General features: G+C 38.6%; 1 protein-coding gene across 1 annotated transcript in view; it reads right to left on the reverse strand.

The window, feature by feature from the left end:
- FRMD7 (FERM domain containing 7) overlaps positions 1-23,303 on the reverse strand; it is a 47,005-nt gene extending 23,702 nt beyond the window's left edge. Inside the window, exons 1-2 of the mRNA XM_036016364.1 lie at positions 23,247-23,303; positions 169-273 (exon numbers count right to left, since the gene is read on the reverse strand). Coding sequence (XP_035872257.1) covers positions 169-273; positions 23,247-23,303 — 162 coding nt within the window. The remainder of the gene's footprint in view (positions 1-168; positions 274-23,246) is intronic.
- Between the last annotated feature and the right edge of the window lie 1,703 nt (positions 23,304-25,006).

A 25,006-nucleotide genomic window follows, 5' to 3' on the forward strand; every position in this document is an offset into this window, starting at 1 on the left:
GAAAAGTAGGGAGAAGGGAAAATAATTATTAAATCCAGTCACTTTGCAAAGGTTAAAATGTTTTTTTTTCTATTTTTCAATCAGGAGTTTGAGCCCTACACACCTAGCTCCAAACTGTGTTTAGAAGCAATTTTAGACACAAGGAACCCTATAATGAAACCAACTTACATTATTTCCAGAATGACTACAGAATTCTAATCCAAAATATTCCTTTTCAGCAAGATTTAGATGGCTGCAACTTAGGTTAAACAGCGCCTTCCCAGATGACTTTTGCTAAAGAAAACAAAAAGATCATAGCACAATTTGCATTCCCAACCTGATATTGTTATTACGATGTGAATAAATGGTAGAAGTGACAAGACTCTCATCAAACACTGTTACATTTAAGCACTATTTAGAAGTGCTGCATCTCCCCAAATGATGTTGAGCTTTGGAGATAGAAACATGCATCTATCTGTAAATTGTTTTAGGGATACCCTTTAAAAAGCCACAGACTAATACACTCTTGGAAAAACGGAGCCTTGAATTTAACTATGGCTAGATCTGCAAATCTATCCTTTCAATAGAATTCTCGAATGAATTCATCCCATGAGCAATTTGAATGATTTCCCCCAAAGTGACAGACAGTTTAATTAAGATGCAAATCTGACCTGCTTAAAATCCTTCAGTGGCTCCCCTCGGGATAAAGTCTATACTCCTTAACAACAGAAACAGGGCTTTCTCTCTCTCCTGCAGCCCAACCTGCCCCTCTGGCCTCATCTCTTGCCCCTCCCCCTTCCCCACACTTTGCTGTAATAATTGCAGCCTGCTCCCGTTACCCACGCATGTCAAGTAGTTTCATGCCTCCATGCCTCTGTCCATGTGATTCCATCTGCACAGACCGCCCTTCCCACCTTTCTTTCGTTTGGCTTACTCCTATTCAGCTCAAATGTCATCTCCCTGGGACAACCTTCTGTGATCCCAATTAGCAGCAGATTGAGCCAAGGGCAATCTCCTGCTCTTAAATACTCTTGCTTACCTCAAACGTGCCATTTCTTACACGGAATGTCGTCTATTAGACTGAATTCCTTCACAGCAAGAACCTTGCTTTATCCTTCTTGTTACTCGCCATGTCTAACAACCTGGCACATAGTGGGAGCTCTTGAATGTTTGTTGATCCAACATGAAATTTACCAAATTACTCATATAAGCTCTTTGAGTAGATTTCCTTTTGCAGCTTTCCCCTTCTTCACATAAAACCACACATTTTTTTTTTTCTTCATAAAGCCGACACACACCGTGAGCACAAACAGTCCCTTTCTTATGGGTTCCTGAGGACTGGAACTTTGAAGAACTCTGAAAATCTCTTTGAACTGAGTATGGCTGTGACTGATCTTCAGCAGCCACCACTGCTGAAACTCAGAATTGATGTTCACATGGAGGACTGTGATGGGAAAATTGGGCACTGGCTCTTAGGCACAAAGACATGCTGCTGAAAGCCCCTAGTTAGAGCCAAGTCACAGGGTGTTGCAGTGTTGCAAAGGCAGCCGGGTGCAGGGAAAGGTAGTTGGAAACCACCAACTCATAGAATTAATGGCAACTTTGTGAGGTCACAGAGTATAGACACCCTCCTCTTCACCCCCTGCCTGCTCCCTTGAGGCAGTACCACACTGAAGCAAGCCCACATCTGGGATTTAATAGCTTCCAGGAAAGCAGCTACCACACCCCTTTTCCCCAGTGACCAAAAACATTCCCCTCTCGCCTGGACTTCTCTCCACTTGGTTACACTGGCTGAAGCTCCACCACTACCAGATTAGTGTGGGTTAACCAAGGTCCTATTTTTAAATGCAAATAGGCTGTAAAGGGTGAAACCTAGTGTGTCCCTAGCACCTGGAGAGCTGAGGGAAAGGGGATTTGCTTTATGTAGAAGGTCACATTGGAACCGTGGTCCAAGAAAAGGGGGTCAACCTATGGTGGGAGGGTTAAGGGCAAGGAGTGGGACAGTGGGGGAGGGGTCCTCTGGTAGGAAGAGGGAAGGGAACTTTTTGCCTATGCGGTAACCTTGCCTAGGGCAAGTGCTGACACAGACCATTCCAGACAGATGAAATTGCTCCTGTTTTTAAAGTCCTCCAGGAGATGCCACAAGATTTTGCCAAAAAAAAAAATTCTAAACAGATATGACAGCAATACTTTTTCCAACACCAAAGAAACGTTTCAGTCACGAGAACCAAATTCTGTCTTAGACTCCAGTTTCTTTGTAAACAATTTAAGAATCTCAACATTTTTCTTTTCCTTCCTCATTTTTAATTTAATTTTTCAATCTTCCTGCTTAATCTGCCCCATCAAAGCCACCACATTCTATGTGTTTGTATATGTAAATGTTTCTGCAGTAACAAAGGGTATACAGCCATTCTGTAAAGTTTCCAATCAAGCCTTCCTTTTTGCCCCCTATGTAAAATCCCATAGCATGTTTATAAGACTAATCCCCTGATTCTTCTATCCCTGTACAGGTTGCCAATTAGCTCTAAAAGTGTTTGGCATTTATGCATTTGAAGGTCAGGTGCTCATGTGGCTCAATTTCTCCACCCTTATCTCAGGGAGAAGCATTTCCCTTCAGTCCTCCACAGTGTCTGTTAAAATTGGCCAGAATTGTGGAATGTGTTGCACAATAGGTAAGGTCTTGGTTCTGTCTCAACATACAGCTTTAAAGTTTTTCAACCATTATGATCCAATTCCTCAATTCTTTGTTATATTTTTTTCTCATTAGATCTTTTTATACACAACTTTCTTATTTTCTCTTTTCTGGACCTTTGATTCTCTTTTTAATTGCTTATTTTTATTTAAGCTGTCACTTTTCAACATTTTAACTGAGCTCCTTAGGGAATTAAATTCCAAGTCTCTTCACCCTATAGTATTGCTCTACTATATATATATATATATTTAAAACTTTCCAGAACTTATATTTATGGTCTCCAATTCACAAACTGTGTCTTCACCGTAGGACACTGATTTCTGGGAGCTTCAAACTTATATTCTCATGAAAACAATAATATTCAAGGTGACTACCTCTAAAACAACAATCTATCAAACCTTTTATGCACCTAGAGAAGTTGTATAACAATTGTTAAACCAAACCTGAATTGTAATCCTGCTCTACCCACTTATTAGCTGGATCAATGGAAGGGGATCTTTTAGCTCACATATTGGCCTGCCTTTTCCAGGTACCTGAAAACAGAAATCATGTGTTTGAATACCTGGCTTTATGTACAGTACCTGGCAAAGAGTGGACATTCAATAAATGTTTACTAAATAAATGAATGGATCCAAATCTTTAACTTGATTCATGTACATTAGTAAGATTGTCTCCTCAGGAGGAAGAACAAATTAGTCACTATGTGTCTTAGGGAAAATTACTGAACCTTTCTGAGCCTCAGTTTACCACTCTGTAAAATGAAGATAACAATACTATTATCTCACAGAGTCATGAGAATTAAACAACCTAATTCACATCAAGGTCTTAGACAGTGCCTGGCTAATCATACAACTTAAGGGATACACATGTATAGATAAATGCATACAAGAGTCTGGAAGGATACATAGCAAATGTTAACAGCATTTTCCCTGGAGAGGGGATAGATTAAGGGGAACTTTAACTTTTTACTCTATACATATCTGGATTTATTTTTTAAATGAATAGGGACCATAGAAGCTCTCTTAAGGAACTTCCACTCAGTATAGCATAGAGAATATGCTCCATTCCTTCTTTAAAACATTGCCTGATGTTTATGTCATGATGAAAGTTCATGGTTAGGAGGCTACTCTAATATGATCATGCACCTTCATATCTATCAGTGGAACCCCATACCTAATAATAATCACTTTCTTGAACAATTTTTGATAATTCTACTTGTTATTTTAATTACACAAGTTAAATTATATGTATGATAAACAATTATAAGCACTAAAAGCAAGAGTTGTTTCTATGAAAACTAAGTTGATCATTTTACAAAAACTCAGTGACAGGGGAAATCCTCCAAAATGTGCTGTCAAATTAGTTGTGGATTTCACAGCAGTAAAATATTGGGGAAGAAATTCTGGAAGGACTCTGTACTCAAATTGCTTTGCAAGAACCTACATTCTTGTTCCATGTTAAATGAGCAAAGGCTGGTAATCATAGATGATGCATTATGATTATGGTTTATGGGAGAAAGACAAATGGAAAACCCATCAGAAGTCCTTATTAAAAAAAAAAAGCCTTGACCCTACATCAAAAGATTAGCATATAGATATAAAAATATATGTTTTGGGTCAAAATAAAAAGTTTAAGGTGTTTATGTACATTAACATATTTATTATGCTTTAGCCAATTTTATCAATTAACTAACAATCCCCTTTGACCACATTACATAAAGGGGAATCTAATGTATCTATGTGTTGATTATGTACTTTAAAAAGTACAGACTATATAACTCAGATTTCAAAAAAGGATAAAATGAGATAAAATATAATATATTATTAACAGTAGAATAATAGTTTTTTTTTACTTTTTCCCCACTGTTGTTTTATTTTCCAGATAAATACAATAGACATTATAACATTTAAAAGCATAGTGCCATATGAAAAGTTTTATAGATGTTTCTCCTGTTTCCATTGCTGACTCTAACATTCAAAATATTTCTCATTGCTTCCCTCAGAAAATTATTCTTCAAGTCACAGATGATAATCATTCATTCTCCTGACTTTGTGGATATGCCTCATTTTTTTATCCCAAAATATGATTGTATTAGCTCTGTCTGCCATAACAAAATACCATAGACTGGGTCGCTTAAACAACAGGAATTTATTTCTAATACTTCTGGAGGCTGGAAGTTTGAGATCAGTGTGCCAGAGTGGTCAGGTTCTAGTGAGACTTTTCATCTTGCCTTGCAGATGGCTTCCTTCTTGCTTTGTCTTCACAGAGCAAAGAGGGAGATAACTCTTTCTTCTCTCTCCCCATTTCTATAAGGCTACAAATTCTATTAAATTAGAGTTCCACTTTTATGACCTAATTTAACCTTAATTACTTCCTAAAAGCCCTATATCCAAATATAGTAACAGTAGTTACCTATGAGGTTTAGAGGGGAAACATATTAATTTGGAGGGGACACAATTCAGCCCATAACAATGACCCAGGCTGATAGCTCACTTTAGTTACCATACTTGCTCTTAATAACTTTTGACTTTTTCCAAACATTAAATCCACTCTCAAATAATGAAGATTTGTGAGGAATTTTGGAAAGAATGTGCCCAGTTACAGAAGGCCAAAAAAGAGTTTCAAGAATGTTTTGAGTACCTGCAATAAATATGAGGAGGCAGCATATCATGGTGGCTAAGAATGAGGGCTCTGGAGCCAGACATACATGGTTCTAGTTCTGACACTTCTTCCCACTAGATGAGTGATTTTGGACAGGCTATTTAATCTCGCTGTGCATAGTTTCATCAATTGTAAAATAGGGTTGTCAGAAGCCAAACACAAAAGACCACATACTTTGTGATTCCATTTGTATGAAATATCCAGAATTAGCAAAACCGTTGAGACAGAAAGCAGATTGATGGTTTCCAGGAACTTGGAGAGGGGAGAATGGAGAGTGAACGCTAATTAGTATAAGATTTCTTTTGAGAAAGATGAAAATATTCTCAAATTAGATAATTGTTATGGTTGCACAACACAGTGAATATACTAAAAACCACTGAACTGTGCACTTTAAAAAGGTGAATCTTACAGTACACAGATTGTATTTCAATTTAAGAAAAGAATCATAGTGAGCATCTAACAAGAATATTTCTGTCAAGTACTTTACACAATGTATAGTTCATAGGAAGAGCCCAAGAAGTGTTGGCTGTTTGTAGGGTGACCATATTTTATAACCCAAATTGGGAAGGTAGATGATGGTGATAATATTATTCCATTGTCACAACGGGTATAAACTAGGACTTTTCTGGACAATCTCTGGTGCCTGGTTACCTATTAGCATTTGGACCACCCCAAGGGGTCTGTTTTGATAAAGACACCATTTATTAAAATATTCAAGATCTGGAATATTAAGGATCACACACATGACAATTAGTTTCTCCTAATAGAAAGCAGTGCTTGTTGACCATTCATCCAGTGGCAAGTAAATGAGTCACCTTTCAGTCATGTTAACCCTGATCCTACATTTTCATAGATAAGGTTCCACCATTAACAGCCACACAAAAAGACGAGGACAAAGAAATGCTTCATCAGTCTTAGAAGTCTGAGAAGTCCTTAAACACTTTAAAAGAAAATCCCTCGCCTCTCCTTTAATGTTCTTTCTTCATTCTTTTTTTTAAGATTTTTGAAATTTATTTATTTTTAGAGAAAAGAGAGAGAGAGAAACATCAATGTGTGGCTGCCTCTTGCACATCCCCTACTGGGGACCTGGCCTGCAACCCAGGTATGTACCCTGACTGGGAATCAAACCTGCAACACTTTGGTTCCCAGGCCAGCACTCAATTTACTGAACCACACCAGCAGGGCTCTTCATTCTTTATTCTCTTTTTCCAGTTTGTTTCCCTATTGTAATTTTTTCCATGCTCAAACTCCAAGCTTAATTTTGATGCATTTGCCTTTGTCTTATTGTATATGTTCTTACACTTTTGTGACCCTTTCCACTATCCCTTCAACTCAACATATGTTATTGAATACCTGTTCTGTCCCAGGTACCTTCCTGGGCCCTAGGCATACCTAGGTGAACAAGACATAGGCATTACCACCAAAGAATACATAGACTGGTAGGCAAGGCAGGCACATCAGCAGGTAATTTCAGTAGTTGGGACTAAATGCCCTTGTGGAAGCATACATATAGGGGGTAATATGAGATCACATCCAAAGGGCACTTAACCCAGAAATATTTTGCAGCCTTCAGTAGGTCTTTCCTGTGGTGCCTTGCTGTGGACCTCATTGGCACAATGGATTCCTAACAGAGGGGGCACCTAATCCAAGACATGAAGCAGGAGTTGAAGTTAGCTAAGTGAAGAAGAGTGTAGAAGAGTGTCAGAGGCAGAATAAATTAGAAAACTTAGTGTGAACAATGAAATTGCAAGCAATGTGGCATTCCTAAAGGAGCAAGTGAGATATAGGGACTGAAAAAGTAGGCAAGAGCCTTACCAAGACAGGCCTTTTGTGCCAGATGAAGCCATATGCCTGAAGGCAGTGTTTGGGGTGGGGGTAGCAGGATGATTTTAAGCGAGGAATTGCCATGGTCAAAGCTGTTTTCTAGAAACTCTATCTAGGCAGTAGATAGGGCAGGGCCTCCAAAACTGTAAAGTGCATATGAGTCAACTGGGCATCTTGTTAAAATGGTGCTCAAATTCAGATTCAATAGGTAGGGATGGAGCCTGAGAATATGTAGTTCTCCCAAGCTCCCAGGTAAGACTGATGCTGCTGCTTTGTGGGCCACACTGACAGAAAAGTCTGTAAGGATTGGATGGAGAATGAGGCAAGACAGTTGATGGATGGATCAGGTGAGGCTACTGCAGCAGTTCAGGTGAGATAGTAGTGTGGACTATGGTAGTGGTAATGAGATATGAAATGTGAGACCCATCTCCATAGTAAGTGTAATTGGACTTAGGTATTCAGGGAGAGGAAGAGGCCTGGAGATCCTGATATTCTCTTTCCTCACTTCCCTTTTGTTTTGGCCAAGGTCACTTGCACACATTATAGGTGAACTTAGGTTACATTTTACTGCCTTTTATTCACCTTTATGCACCATTTACCTCATCCTTGATGTTTTCTTTCCATATCAACCTATCCTAGAGTGGGAGTACTTGGAACATTCCTCATCAATGTCTGCACATATTTGAGCTCCTCCTTTAACACACCCTACCCTTTGTGCCATTGTGGAAAGAAATTCAGAGCTTGCCTTATCCAAAACTTTCTGCTAACATAAAGGTATTAAATATATTTTTGACACCCCATCACTGATATGTCACTGATTCCATTAAAAGCCACCCACCTAGAATTTTCTTTCTGTTATTTTATGATACATCTCATAGCTTACCACTTGCAACTTACCCCAACCACCCACTCTGGCACTGATCCAAAATCAGTTCCATCCACATTACCACTCAACATTTTTATTGGCACAATTGTGAACTAGTCCTTCCTTGGATGCCCCGAAGGCTAATTTCTGTTTCTTTCTTTTACTTGTCCTATCCTGAACTCTGAATAGCATTTTAGAATGTAGAACCAAGCAGAACAGTCTATTCAGAGGATATGACTTTTGTTCAGTAAAATAGGAAGCCTAGATGTATTTCTGTATTTTGGTAGCATTTGGTGCAGTTCCAGGCTAAGCATGTTTTTGGTGACCCTGATTTAACTTAATCCATGTAGGAAATATGTTCTGCAGCTTGGTATACACTCCTTCACATGCACCTCATTTATACAGAGAGTTTGGAACCATGCAAAGGTTAAGTCTTTCTCCTTGCCTATCATCTACAGGCTACTTCCAAGAATCTGAGAATCTCTTAGGGATTTAATCCTGAACTATTCCTGTTAAAGGACTTCTTTACTTTTCATTAAAAAATGCAAATATCCTGACATTCCAAAAAATAGGGCATACATATTACACATTTACCAATGTAGTCAGATGCAACCAGCTTTCTCAGAAAGAAGTTGAACATGATTTCAAAGTTTTCACTTGGTAAACTATCCAGGGAACTAGGAAACTCAGCTCCTTCAGGGCAGGGCAGAAGAAATTGTTGGCCATATTATAACCTTCTGGGGAAGTTGAACTCCTAGTAAAAAGAGAACTGCTGAGAGTGGTGAGAGGCTAATTACCAGGTATCAGAAGTTTATTCTAAAATGGAGCCTTCTCTGCAGGCAGTCTAGTTTTTTAGCATCTAGTGGAGAGCAAGGTGCAGTTAGACACATCAAAAAAGAAAGAGTAAGTAGAAAGTCAACTGAGGCACCTTCCCCAGAGTCCATAGGACTGAACAATAAACCCTGGAAGGAAGCACAATTTAACTGGGTACTTAAGATTTCATGGTGGCAGTAAGCAGAGAGAGAATAAGCAACCTTATAGTTGCTTGTGCACATGTGAAATTCACACTAAATTGCAAGTGGCTTTTATTTTATTTCTGAAACACAAAGCAGTTCAAAATACTGCATGTGTGATAGATGCAAGGCTTAAAGTTGCTCAGGATTAACTGCTCAGAAAGCTTCCCAGCCCATGTGACTGTCCTAAGGGGGTTCTGGGGAATCAAACTGAGCAGCTGCCTGACCACCATCCTCTTTACCAACAACCATGCTAATACTGACTAAACTAAGTCCAGAGGAGAACTTTGGAATCAGAGAGCTAATCTAGTTCCTGATAAATGATTCTTTCTGGCAGACACTTTTTTAAATCTATAAGGGAATGATTTGGCATTGCCTGAGGACTTTTGTAGGCCTGCCAATTGCCTGGACAGGGTTTCATCTGATTTATACTCTTTGTTGGATGGTGTCTAAGAGACTCTCATTGCTCAGAGTTACCCTTCATACTAAGGGAGGAAAAAGGAAAAACAAGATTACCACCTTAATAGCAATCTTGCCCCTACTCCTGGGACATTGAAATTACCATGCCTATATTGGAAAGGCTGTTTGAAAAGTGACAGTATAATAATAGCATTGTCAAGACAGCGCTCCTATGTCTTGTTGAAATTACTAGCTTCTCTGGGTAATTAAAACACTTATAATTGTTTCCACATAATGCTTTAGTATTAAATCCATGTGGTGCACATGATGCACAACCAGATCCCAAATAGTAGTTGGAATTTTTTTTAACTTCAGATTGATAAAACATACTGTTTATATCTAGCAATATGAGACATTTAGGACATAGCAGAGACCATTGCATGTCACATACACCAAACCCTTCATTTTATGAGTGGGAGATTTATATTCAGAGCAGGGAAGAAACTTGCCCAGGGTGTTTCAGTAGATTAACAGCAGAACTGGAACTGGAACCCAGGTCTGCTGGCCTCCAGTAATGAGCTCATTTTATTACACCAGGTTGTCCTTAAATATAAAGGGAAAATGAATAGCTAGATATATGAAGAACAAGAAAGATATAAACAAAACACCTAAAACTTGTCCCTTTGGTTCACTCTTTCCTTTCCTATTCACTATTTTTTCTTTATCATCTTTTCTCACCTTTTGAATGTACTGTTGAGTCATTTTTCTCTCCTGCTTATTACTTCGATGTCTTTTCTTTAGCCTCCCTTTCCTCACTTGCTCTCTATTCCTGTCTCTTCTTTCCTAGAATCACTTTTACTCCATTTATAGAGTGCTCACTATGATGCCCAGCAGGAATGTGAGCAGATTGGAAGCCACTCTGTTCTGAAAGGTTGTGAATTTCACAGAAACTCTATAAAACCATTAAAGAATACTGCCTTTTAAAACATCTACTTTATAAAAGGCCATAAAACCCAACATGTTCAGATTACTATGGAGAATCTGTGTTGACTAAACAGAAAATTTTTAAAAATTATATTCAGGAAACTATTCCAAACTAAATGGAGTGGGAAGGCACATGTAACATTTAAGGGTCCATAAGAAATGAGTGTTTCAGTGTATAAAATATAAACCAAAAATGTTGAACTATGAATGATGGGATTACACAGAATTTTATTTTCTTGTTTTTGTTTACCAGAATTTTCTAATATTTCTATAATGAACTTATGTTTTATCATATATTGAAGCTGGACTTGGAAATTACAAAAAAAAAAAATAGTGAACCTCTAAGCCTTGCAGGGATGTCCAATGTTTTGGTGTCTCTGGGCCACACTGGAAGAAGAGTTGTCTTGGGCCAAACATTAAATACACAAACACTAATGAAAACAAAAAACTCTTGTAATATTTTAAGTATATTTATAATCTTGTGTCGGGCTGCATTCATAGCACAGGTTGGACACCCCTGCAAGAACTTCTAACTGATTGGCAAAATGAAAGGTCTTGTAAGCTATCATTCAGGCTAATCACCCTGTCACAAAGTGTCTCCTTCCCCCATCTTTTTAAAACCCCAGCATCAGCCAGGTGTGCTTGCTTATCTACATCTGTGGACTATACTAAGGGCCCAACTCTGCCCTACAGCAAGAATCCTATCTTATTCTTAACTTGGCTTCTTGCCAAGTTTCACCCTTGAAGAAGTCATTTAGTACCTGTTCTTTCATTCCTTTTCCCTTATGCATACATCTGCCTAATTTCCTGACCCTTGTTCACTTAGTCTCTTCACTTGGATTCCTGTTGTGTAGGTTCTAGATTGGATCTATAATTGCAGCCAGCTAGGCTCTACTAAGCTCTGCTCTCCTCTTGATTTATCCCTACCTGTTATGTACACACAGTAGGGGCTTTATGAAAATTTGCCAAACATGTGGCTTAATATAACAACTCCTGGGCTTGCTTGCAGCTTTCTACCCTTTTCTCTCTTGCCTACCCTGGTATACAGCCATGCAAGTCTTGAATGATAACTCACTCATGCTGGCCTTGAGGTGGCTTGGGCTCTGTGTACAACCTGAAGCCTAGGGGCTACACAGTCTTCTCTGGCATAGTCCAGGCTGATCCCACATTTTCAGACCTTTGCCATCCTCCCTCCTCAGGGCTGTTTCAATATGGCATATCTATTGTTAGGATGTGCAACATAACTCAAAACATTGTCTGGGATTTTCCATCTGCAGCCAGGGACAAGCACAGCCAAGCCAAGAGAGAATTATTTCATATGTTTTTAAAATATTGCACATCTAAAATTCTAATGTACAAGAAAGTAAGAGAGAGCATGGTTTAACTTGCAAAATGTAGAACTGTGGGAACCTGAGAAAAGGATAGTGGCAGGAATTGTTACTTATTAGCAATCTGTAGTAGGATACTTGGTCCCAAGAGATACTAACCTTAGTGTCTTAAAATTAGTTGCTAAGTCTCAAAATACCTTTCTCCTTTAATTGCTTAGATGGAATTATTTGTCAGAAAGACTTGGTTAAGCTGACTCATTGCTATTTCCAAATCAAAATCAAATATATTCCACCCTTCTGAATTTTGAATTTGATGTTTGCTGATCCCAGTTTAGGATGCTGTAATCCACATTCCTCCAAATGCAGAAATGAACAAACATGTTCATGGTGGCATCCACAGATAGACTTGGGAAGCTTTTGTAGGCTAGTAGGAGTAGAGAGAACCTCTCCTTTGTTGAACTTTGGGGGAACCTGAGTCAGAGCATTTCTCTTCTCTGGCAACCCCATTTCAGACAGTCAGTGAGTCTTAGACCACACAGTTTTACATGGGTGCAGGGCTGACCCAGGGAAATTTTGTTTCGGTAATACATAAAGTGTTTGTGTCACATCACTTCTGACTTAAGACTTGACTTCCTAGAATGTCAGCTAACTGGCATTTTTATCAGCAAACTGGTTGGAGTAGGTATTAGCTGTTTGACAGCTGAGAACAAGAAGAGAATTCATTCTTTCATTGCTTCAACAGTTATTGAGCATCTACTATGTTTCAGGTTAAGTGCTGACTATATTACAGATAGTCACTGACTTTACTGAATTAAGAGAATCCACTGTGTGCTTTTGGATTCATAATGACTCCCCAATACTGAGCCCCAAAGAATAACCTATCTTTTTTGTCCTCATTCAATTCTCAGATATCCTATATCTGATCTTTCTCATCCTATTTACTTATCTGAACCATTTCCATTATCTAACTGTCCCATGAAATCTCCCTAACAGCTCCTTTAGGTCCTGCTTACCCCAAGTCATTTCTTCCCTGAAACTAGTGACCTTGTTTTCTATTATCACCACTCTCAGCACATGCATGAGCTAACTGATTAAGATAAGAAATACTGAGGGAACTCCAACACAGAGTCTCTTGAGAGACACTCATTAAAGAGCAAATATATCCCTGGCTGGTGTGGCTCAGTGGAGTGAGTGCTGGCCTGCAAACCAAAGAGTCACCAGTTCAATTTCCAGTCATGGCACATGCATTCTTTCCTCTCAATTTTATGATCCAATCAGATGGAACTTCTCCACAAGTCTTTCCGTTTCTACTGTTGTATGTTTGCATGTTTGTATGTGTGTAAAATTTGTATGTTTCTACAAACTTTAAATTCTGCTCCTACTTATTCCCCTAACTCTCCAACAAATATCTAAAGAATTAGTACTGGTCATTAGAGCTGAGGTGAGACATTATCCCCGTTAAGAAAACCTGTCTAACAATCCCCTTAATACACACACTTCAGTCTAGGTTAGTTGCTCTTCCTCTGTTGTGCTATTAAAAAACTGTCCTTACCCTGTCATTTGTATGCATCACACTGTAGTATACATACCTATTTCAGTTTCTAATTCTTCTACTAGACTATGAGATCTTTGAGATCATATTCTATTTCTTATTTTTCTCTGCAACTTCAATAGCTACCACTGAGCACAAAACCAGTGAGGGCTCATAAAAATTAGTTAAATGAGTGATGAATAAATGAAGTGCTATAATCATACCTTTTAAACAAATTTATTAACTAATGGTTATATGAAATAATGTAAGTGGTAATTCCTAGAACAAAGTTAAGTCTGGAAGCATCTCATAAAAGCAAATGACAATAACTTTGTGACAAATCACTTGCAATCACTTAAAATGTTCTGAGTATGAAATTCTGGAGAACCTTTGCCTTCATTTAAGTCTTTTGAAAGGTGAATTCCATCCTCATAGATGGAATCTCAGAGGACAAAGAGCCTTTTGTTTAAGACAGCTCAGACCAGTGATTAGTGGTGAGGTGCCATGCCTAAGTGCTTCCAGGGCCTGAGGTCAACTCACACAGACAGACCACCCCTATTTAGCCTCACACCTTGGACCCAGAAGATAATGAGGAAGTGGGTAAAGTGGAGGAGAAGGGATAGAGAAAAGAGGGCTGGAATAAGATTCGGTAGGGATAATAATTGTAGTTTTTGCACAGCAGCTGTGTTTAGAACAGATCAGCTATACATTAGAGAATTTCACAACCCCCAGAAAGGTGCACCCCCTTTTACCTTCCTTTATCCTGAGTTTTGCAGCCTTCAGTAGGTCTTTCCTGTGATGCCTTACTGTGGTATCTCATTGGCCAATTCCCCACTACCTCCTGTGGTGCAAATGATCTGTTAAGGGTGAGTCTCTCAGATACAACTGGTATAACCAAAGGTTTTTTCAGTTCTGACAGTCTGGCACAAAACTGCTTGGTGTCACCTAGTATCACAAAGGCCAGCACTGCTCTCTGCTGCTGGTATGGAAGGCTCCTGGTCCTTTTAGGAAAGTACTGGGCAGTCTGGCCAACTTCTGGAAGGTTCTGCCCCTCAGGCCATACCCCATTGACCCCAGATATTGGGCACACTTCAGTTTGAAGAATTTCTCAGTCTCTCAGGTACAAGTGACTTCATTGTTTTAAAACACCAGCTAAGGCTAAGCTCTTATTAGTGTAATGTAATTGTATTTGTGACAGATCAAACAATAATGCTAATATAAGGTAAATAGCATTTAAAAGAAAGATAGAAACTCCTATAGAATTTAGAAGAATGGTGCCCTTTAACAACTTTCACTCAGAAGTTCTGCTGTGAGCTCTCACTTCAGCTAGTCCATCCCAGCACCCAGGAAGCAGATGGAGCTCTGCACTGTGATGAAAAAAGAAGAGGTTTCAAGGCCCCAACTAACTGAAACTGTTCATAGAGATTATCATGAGTGCATACTTGAACAAACACACAACTACCATCAATCCAACTCCAAAGACAGTTCCCCGATTCCCACCCCAGTGCTGTAAAAGTTCTTGGGTTCAGGTTCCCTCCTTTCAGCTGTGGGAATGGAAAGGGTCAAGAGAGGGTTGTGGGTGGGAAGGCTTCACTCCAAGCCTTTTGAGTTCTAACTTCAAGAGGGAAGCCTAATAGCCAGGTGACAGCAGAAGATATGGGGCCCTTGGAGGGGTGGGAGAGACAGTGCCTAAACCACACTTGGCTGCTGCTCAGCCTGGCCTCAGACCAGACAAAGCACAAGAGTTCCTTTCTTTTTCAGTTCAATTTATTCTCTGAATCAACAAACCTTAGGATATGAGGGGCAAATCAAGCTTAGTAGTTTAAACAAAGGCATTCATCATGCAGCTAGAACCCCCTGCAATGACAAATAAATCCCTGGCATAGAAGTGTCCTACATTGGCTAGGGTGGGGCATTGTAATTCCAAGATGATTTTTCTAACATGGTTTAGAAGCTCCATCAATTGAATTTCTTCATACAGGCAGGGGGTTGGTGAAGAGTTTTCATGATCAGCCTGTTGGTCAGCCTGTCATCAAACATTGATTGAGTACCTAGTGTGGGACCACCTGCTTGAAACTACAGGATATATCAGGAAGTCCTGGAAAACCAGGACATACAGCAATTCCACTTGACTCATAAGTCTACCACCTATCTAGCTAAGGTTTTGAAGCTCATTCCATGGCTTGAACCACAGATCAACCATTAATTTAAATAGCAATGTGCCCTGGCTGATGTGGCTCAGAGGATTGAGCACCAGCCTGAAAACTGAAGGGTTGCCAGTTCGATTCCCGGTCAGGGCACATGCCTGGGTTGGGGGCCAGGTCCCTGGTGGGGGACGCACAAAAGGCAACCACATATTGATGTTTCTCTCCTTCTCTTTCTCTCTCCTTTATCCTCTCTCTAAAAATAAATAAATAAAATCTTTAAAAATATAAATAGCAATATTTTCTTAGATAAGTCAAACATAACTGTAAAATAAATATAAAAATAATATTCCTGGCATCATTCACCTTGTATTGCCATTTGGGCCAGAATATTAGGACATATATTTACCATCTAAATTTGGAGCCAAATTCCATGAGACATCAGTGTAGCAAAAACTTTTATAGCACTTACTGACACTCTTCTAAGTGTTTTAGGTATATTAATTTACCTAACCTTGTAACAATTCTATGAAGTGGATATGAATATTATCCCACTTTTACAGATGACAAAACCCAAGACACACAGAAGTTATATGACTACCTTAGATAATGACACTCATTTGATTTGTGTGAACATGACATGAGATAGTGGACGCAAAATACATCTAGAACATAGGCTGTCGATAAATACTGTGACTATTAGTCAGTAGTATTGTTGTTACTGTTATTATCAACTGTGTTAGCATTATTACGAGTAGTTACCACAGAACAATTTTCCTTAGCTTTTTGTTTTTATTTTTTGAAATTAATTTTCCAATTACAGTTGACATACAATATTATATTCATTTCAGGTGTACAACATAATGATTAGACATTTATATATTTTATGAAGTAATCACCCTGATAAAGCTAGTACCCATCTGACACCATACATAATAATTACAATAGTATTGATCATATTCCCTATGCCATACTTTACATCCCAGGTGGGGGATGGGTTAAAAAAGTGAGCCCTGGCTGGCATAGCTCAGTGGATTGAGCATGGGTTGGGAACCAAAGTGTCCCAGGTTCGATTCCCAGCCAGGGTACATTCCTGGGTTGCAGGCCATAACCCCCAGCAACCGCACATTGATGTTTCTCTCTCTCTCTCTCCCTCCCTTCCTTCTCTCTCTAAAAAGAAATAAATAAAATCTTAAAAAAAAAGAATCATTGAAAAAAAAAGTGAAGTAACCACAGAGTGATTTAAAGTGTAGTTAAGCACAAAGGGTTTAGCTATTTCCATCAGCTTCCTTAAAGGAAGCCCAACATTATTTTAGGTAATTCTAGACAGTTGTTATGGCTCCTCCCAGGATTAATGACTCCAGGGGGAAGAGCAAATCCCTTGGGACTACTGACTAAGCAAAGGCAAACCACTCAGAGAAGCAGGATAAATTAACCTTGGGAAGCCCAATAGGAAGTACAGACCTGGGGCAACAAAGTTCTATGGCCTGGAAGTGTGTTGAAAATTCAAGATTATCAAAAGAAACCCCAAATTGAGGGTGAAAGGCCATTCTATGTGGATTTGCAAACTATAGAAATAAAGAGACCTGTATGCAAGGGAGGGAGGAATTAGCATGCTTTGAGCATCTACTTTGTGTCAGAAACTTTACCTCTGGAACTTCATTTATATTCACAATGACTTTGTGGAGTAGGTGTTATGATTATCACTAAAATATATAAGGGCACTGGCTCAGAGAGGTGAAGTGACTCAACTGAGGTCCCACACCTTAAAATTGTTAGAGCTAGGACTAGAACTTAGGTCTGTCCAACTCCAGATGTATTTCTTTTCTCATATCTCTAAATCTGATACAAAGACAATTATTGCACATTTTAAACTTGCTTCTTTTATTCTGTTCTCTGTCTTGGTGAATGGAGGCCACCACCTAGTCACCTAGCCCAAGAATCTGAAGATCATCTAGATTCCTTCTCACTAATTTCCCATATCTACACCAACATCAAATGCACCTAGAAACTCTGCGTCATTACCATCTGTTGTATAAGTCCCCCCGTCTCTCTCCACCATTCACTTTTAGGCTGGAATATTGATATTTGGGCATATGTTAGGAGGTAAGTTGACTATCTAAAATTGGAACCACTGAACTTGAAGCTATTGTTCAGATTCTACATGGCATCTCCAACACTTAGAACACATATTTCATTAAATATTGGCTGAGAAGATGAATGCATAAATTAATTAGTAAGCAGATGCTAATATGCCCATTTCAATCTTCTTAAATTCTTTAGTGGTTTTCTATTACTTTCAGAATAAAGCCCAAACTGTACATATAGACCAAATGGTATGATCAATCTAGCTTCTGACTACCTCTGCTTCATCTTGATTTCCAACTACTTTCCATCTTCCTTTCAACACTGCACTGTTCACCCTGATTGACCTTTCTGCCACTCCATCATGAAAGGGCCACACTCTCATTTGTGTATTGGCCTTTATCTTTTCCTTTGTGTAAACCACCATAAATCCCCCTATACTTTAGCTCTCATTCTTTACTTCCTTAACTCCTACTCAGGAACTTAAATTGCTTGTTCTTTTGAAGGTTTTTCTGACATCTCAAGTCCAAGTTTTTAAAGCTGACACAACTAAGTTTCAGATAGGCTAAATGACTTGCCTAAAGACACACAGCTTATAAGTAGCACAATCAAATTTATCCTATTTTATCAAACTCTAAATATTAATTATACCATTTATATTACTCCTCAGAACTCAAAGAGCTAAGGAGTTAAGTGACTGGCCCAAGGCTACATACCTAAAATGGTGCAGTATTTGTAGCCCCAAATCCAGGTACATTCTGCTACACCAAAGCAATTCCATCTCATTGGAGTTGGAAGAACTTTTCCATCAAGGGTAAATATATCTATTTCATTACTGATGAAACTACAAAAGATCCCTTATCATCAGAATTTGAAAAACCAGCTTCTGGACAATCATCCAAGGGTAAATACCATTACCAGTAGAAGAATCACTATGTGGTTTTTTGCTTTGTTGTTTATCTTGAATAGTGTTCAGTCCTTGTACTGCTTCCCCTCTGCCTCTCTCAGAAAATGTGGCCTGGTGACCTTTATGATGAGCTCTGAAAGTAATGAGGTAAGCCAACTCACCATATCCTCTCACTTTGTAAACCACTAGGCATCTACTGTGTTTGCATTCAGGTAAATGCAAGATTTGAGATATTTCAAACCTCTTATATTGACTTTAGTCTCAAGAAACCATCAAAATGAATCATGCTTTTGAGAAAAGTCACAAACATAAAGCTGTTCTTCCCCTCCACTATCCAACAGGACTGCCACAGGCAATGGGGATAGCAGACAGAATCATATCAAATATGATGGGATTATTATTTTTGAAAAGTCTCCATCTAGAATGCAGACTGGTGCAGCCACTGTGGAAAACAGTGTGGAATTTTCTCAGAAAACTAAAAATGGATCTGCCTTTTGACTCAGCAATTCCACTGCTGGGATTATATCCTAAGAACCCTGAAACACCAATTCAAAAGAACCTATGTACTCCAATGTTCATAGCAGCACAATTTACAATAGCCAAATGCTGGAAGCAACCTAAGTGCCCATCAGTAAATGAGTGAGTCAAAAAACTATGGTACATTTACACTATGGAGTACTACACAGCAGAGAGAAAGAAGGAGCTCCTACCCTGTGCAACAGCATGGATGGAACTGGAAAGCATTATGCTAAGTGAAGTAAGCCAGGTGGTGAGGGACAAATACAGTATGATCTCACCTTTAAGTGGAATCTTATCAACAAAAAAAACAAACAAGCAAAATATAACCAGAGACATTGAAATTAAGAACAATCTGACAGTAACCATAGGGGAGGTGGGAGGGGATAATGAGGGAAAGGGAGGAAGGGTTTCAAGGAACAACTATAAAGAACACATGCACAAAACCAAGGCAGGGTTGAAGCAGGAGAGGGAGATGAGGATGGCTGGGGTGAGGAGAGGAGTGGTGGTGGGGGGGGCGGTAAATGCAGATAATTGTACTTGAACAACAGTAAAATAATTAATTTTAAAAAATAGTCTCCATCTAAACCTGAGATAAGCAAACAGTTCAGGCTTTAAATAAAAGGTCATCCTTCAAGGACATTCATTACTGCTACTGGTCTGTGTGGGTATTGGGAGAATTCATAGTCAAGCTAGAAACCTGACCTTTCCTTCTCTTTCTAAGAGCTAAGAAAGTCTTAGATTTGGTCTTATCCTCCCTTTTTCTATCAAGATAAATTTCAGTCCCTTTGTTGAAGTGACAAAACTGAATTTACACCAAAATCTGCAGTTACTTTTAAAATCATTGCCTTATCCCAGTTCTCCTCCTGACTACCCACTCCCATCATTATTTCAGAGAGTCTTTCTTGATTATCTAATGATAGGAAGTTCACGGTAAGTGCCGCACTAGGGATGATGTTGACATCTGACAACAATCTATTTTTTTAAATAAATGTGAAAGCTTAAAAAGTAAGAGGAGGTTTTCACTAAATACATTTTCTTGATTGGGTTACACTTTAGTAGGTATATTCCAGCAAGTCTCAAGTCCCATATCTATCCTGCATTCCTGAAATACTTCAGGAAATTCAGAGAAGGAAAATTTAACAAATATTCTCAGCACTCATCAGTAAAATTAACACACAGTGCCTCAGAGCACAGATACTTAAACTCCAAAATAAAAAAACAGAAACAAAAACAAAACAAAAAAACAAAAACAAGATATTTCTGGGTCCAGCCATTCTTACCAGTAACACAATTAAAGGTGTTAATAAGTGAAAGACAGGTCGATCACAAAGGGGGTTTTCCAACCATGCGATGAGAGAGAGAGAGAGAGAGAGAAAAGAAGAATCACTAAAGCTGTAGCTGGTAGCTAACAGCCAGCACTGCCCAGGTGAGAGTAGAGTGTGCTTTTGCTCAAGATTTTACCTACCCATATGGTAAAGCCTAATGTGTCCAGAGAGGGCCTAAAACATATTCTAATTTATTAAAAAAATAACTAAATGAATGAATGAGTGGTTAAAAGTGCTCAATGATAGGGTGTTTGTGGAGATGGATACATTATCAGGCCATCTAATATTAGAATCATAAGTCTAATTCCTTTAAGTCTGACTCTTATGATGTAACTGATGAGAGGACCTTAGTGTCCTTAATCCCACTTTAAATGGTGACACTGACATGCTGATTTTAAATATTAGTCCCTGACTTCAGTTCCTTTGGAGTGCTGACAAATCAGACTTTTGAGTCTAGAGACCTGCACCAGATTTTGGGCACCAGCAAATTCACCACAATATTGCTACTGGGGGTAGAATAAAGGATTCCAGATGCCAATTAGCCTTACCCAAAAGACATTATTTTGTCTTATCATGTGTCCTTTTCATATTTCTACTACTGTCTTTTCTGCAAAATCAATACCAATGCCCAAGACTCCATTATTTCTCCCCATACAGTCAACTAGTTCTTAAAATCTTATGTTAAAAAAACAATTCTCCCTGGGACTGATCCATGCCTCTTGAGATTTCAGTCAATTTTGTTATCAAAAGCCCTTCCATGTGGGCTTTGATAATGGCAAGAACTTTTAGCAGCTAAGCCCCTTCCTTAGCTGCTAAAGATTCTCTCCATTATGGTTCCAAGCATTCCTTTATCCCGTTTAAGATATTAGTATAAATAAAAGACAAACTGTTTTGGTTGCCTTTTAAGCTTTTGAATCAGTAAAAAGACTCATGCCATGTTCTCCCTGACCTCTATTAACCATATATTTTTCACACAGCTCCTCAGGACACACCAGTCATCAAAGGCTGACTGTATGCCAAATTCTATGCTCTCTGAGAGCAACAGAAAATAAATAATGTGCCTGAGCAATATTACAGGACTGGAAGGCTATTAACAGATAGGTCTTCTGGATAAAAGTGTACATTGAATAGTAGGGAGAGTTCTGGATCGGAAGTCCCAGCTCTGCATTTATATGCTGTATAGTCTTGCACAAGTCACTTAAATTCCCTGAGCCTTATATCTTAGTTTGCAAAATAGGAAAAGATTAATCTTTTCCTTACCTTCACTCACAGGGTGGAATGAAGAATCAAATTAACTAATAGATATGAAATTGTTAAAGCATTATTCATTTGTAACTCACTAGTACTTTTATCATCATCATCATCATCATCATCATCATCATTATCATCATCATCGTTGTTGTTGTCAAAGAGAGGGGATCCTGGCAGATGACTGGCTGCTAACTTAAGGTTCCACTGCCCTCAGTAGAAAACTGCTCATGGCACTACAGTTAGTGCCATTGCTACTCTCAGGAACACCATGATTGCTACTTACAGAGTATCCTTCCACAGAGCAAAAGGAATCAAATGCTGTGACAACCAAATTGCTGGGTATCAAATCTTTCTTATTATCTTCCCAATGAACACAATGTGTTGCAGCTGGAAAGAAACGATCTGACTTGAAGCCAAATCATGCTGGCTTCAAGTTGCTAGAATCAGCTCCTCAGAAGGAAAATTTTGTGAAGCTATTGTACTGTACCCCCTCATTTAATTGGATCTGAATTTGAACTCCACATTCAGAAAGCTCTTCTGTCAGTTTTTGTCAAAGACTTCTTTTTGATTTGCTTGAAATACCTATTAAAAAGTTAGCCTAAAGCAGAGTCTTTTGAATTCCCAGCACTAATTCAGGTTCTGGAGCACTGAGTGTACACCACCAGCCTGCAAATGGATGAACTACTCAAAAGACATTTTCTACTCCTTAATATAGTTCCAAGAAAGAATAAGAAATGTCGCATACCTCTAATGGAAGCTATTTGGTACAAAAACAAATTATTCAGGTCCATGGACATAGAAATGCCTTTTGCAAATAAAAGTGAAAGGAAGACACAGCAAAATAGCATCTGAACCCATGAAGTCATCACCCACAAGCACATGATTCAAATAAAAATGAAACACTCATTTGAAAAATGAGTTACCCACACACCCAACAGCAGTAGTTAGTTTTTGTATAAAATAAAACAACCAGCATTTTGTATAAATTTAAAAGATAATGAACTATTTGTTCTTTGTTATTAGCTAAAGTAAATAGAGAAAATTGAATTTTTTGTTTTAATAAAATGGTAGATTTCAAAATGTTCATGCATAGCATCTGACATCAAAATGTATATATCTTATGATATTGGAAGATAAGCCACTTCTTGAAGAGCTCAGGTATAACTGTACACAATCATCTTGTAACTAAGAAGGATATTAAGAACCCAGAACTACAAGTACTAAATCAAACTAAATAGTCTCTTATTTTTCTCTTTCATACTTGTCTTTACTTCCTGAATTTCTTATTATAACTGCATAATTCTATCCCCACCCCAACTTCCACAGGTTTTCTTCAGAAAAAGAGGGTAGTTTTTCCCTTCTTTTTTCCCTCAGAACCAGTTTCTCCCCATAAATGTTCATGATGTGAGACTCAGCCAAATTATTTCAATGAGCAATAATACCTTTTTGATAGGACAACTAAGTTATTGCTGTTTTGTCTTTTACAAATATTTAGCATATTTTTAAAATTTGCTTTACTTGTCCCTTGAGAAATGAGAACCTGTTCTAGAACAAAGGTTAATATAAAAACATGAACTACATTGTGATATTAAATACAAATTTTTCCCAAAGCTAAAAACCACAGTCCTCCATCATTCAGTCCTAAAGAAGACATAACATTGCTGAATAATGGGCTGTCCACAAATGACCACTATTGAATGAATAATAAAAAAAATAATAGCAATGTAATTTCCACTTACATCAACCACAAAAATCTTCTGGGAATCATCCAAAAACTGCACTTTTAAATGCAGCATTCTCGGAGAGGCTGTTAGCTGGGAGCAGGCTCAGAGTGCTGTGGGTGCTGTGACAGGAAGGGGGCTTTCTCAAGGAATCTCACTCTCAGCTGGATGCACGGCACTCTGGCCCCCCCACCGCTACCCCCCACCCAAACACCCCACCCTCAGCAGGGCACATTTCTGTTTGCTTGAATTGATGCACACCAAGGGTGTTCGTTCTGCCCAATGCTGGTGATCAATTGCATCTGGGAAGTCTCCTATTTAATCAACACCTATTTAATCAACATCAAATCCAAGTGGACTCTCTAATCCTCTCAAACTCAGCGTCTTCCTTCAAAGAAAAATAAAAAGAAAGAAAGCATTCACAACCTCTGGGGATTTTCTTTATTTCACAAGAGCATAATTTGAAAACCTTAGGTGAAAACTCAATAAAGAATAGTCATTTTCAAAAGAAAAAGGACTAGAGTTAGTTTCATATTGTACTAGAAATTTCATGGCTGAACTAGGAAGCTTTATATACAATGATACTAATTTTTTTTTAATTTACATAATTTAGGAATGAAAACTTTATAAAAAGGAACATAGAAAAGCCTGTCTTCTACTTCTGGCCCCCTTGATTCTGTGTCCCCGTTGTACCTCATCATTAATCAGTTTTATTACTTTTTTGGTCATTGTTATTTTTTAGCCTTCAGTGTTTCTTTATGTGGGTACTATACAAGCATATATAAATGTATTTCTCACATGTAGGTAGCATACTATTACACTGCTTTCTGCCATCTTTTTCTTACTTCACATACCATGTTATCTCTCTTTAGCTGTGCATGGTAAGCTTCCTCATTTCTTTTTACAAATGCATAATTTTGCACTATGTCAGTGATGCATAGTTTACTCAAATAGTCCCCTATTGGTGGACTTAGGTCGTTTCCAACACTTTACTATTGTAAACAATGTTGGGATGAATATCTCTGGATGTATGTCATTTTATATGTGTACAAGTATAGCTGTATGGTAGATTTCCAGAAGCAGAATCTTGTCAAAAGTAATGTATTGGTCATTTTGACAGCTATTTCTAAATTTTCTTCCATAATTGTGAGGGATAGTGAAGGCTAGCATCATACAGCTGGAATTCGCGGGCGTTGAGAGAGGGAATAAATAGCCTCAGGCTTCAGCTGTATGTGCTGTAGCTTTTGCAATAGACATATGTATCAGTTAGATAGCCTGGGAATGGAACGGTCTGTGCCTGCAGCATCTCCCTAAGGTTTTAAAACGTCCTTTAGCTGTGTCTAACCTACCCCTACAAAATAAATGTGGAGACCATGTTCAGAGCTCATTGTCTCTCCATCAGAGGACAGTGTCCCACCTGGTCCCCGCTTTTCCTTAAACTATGTGTGTTGTGTTTTTTCTTCATCTTCTGTCAACCCCACTCAGGAATCCCCACTCCATGCTGGTTGCGGCACATAATGGTTGTTATGGGTTGAATTGTGTCCTCCAAAACTCTTGTGTTGAAGTTCTAACCCCTAGATACCCAGAATGTGACTGTATTTGGAGATATGGCCTATAAAGAGGTAACTATGTTGAAATTAAGTCATGAGTACAGGCTCTAATCCATTCTGACTAGTGTTTTCATTAGGAGATTAGAATACAGGGCTGTGGAGGACACAGGGATGAAGGTTGTCACCAACAACCCAAGAAGAGGGTCCTCAACAGAAACTAATCCTGCT

The sequence above is a fragment of the Phyllostomus discolor genome, chromosome X (genome assembly GCF_004126475.2).
Source record: "Phyllostomus discolor isolate MPI-MPIP mPhyDis1 chromosome X, mPhyDis1.pri.v3, whole genome shotgun sequence".
Lineage (NCBI taxonomy): Eukaryota > Metazoa > Chordata > Mammalia > Chiroptera > Phyllostomidae > Phyllostomus > Phyllostomus discolor.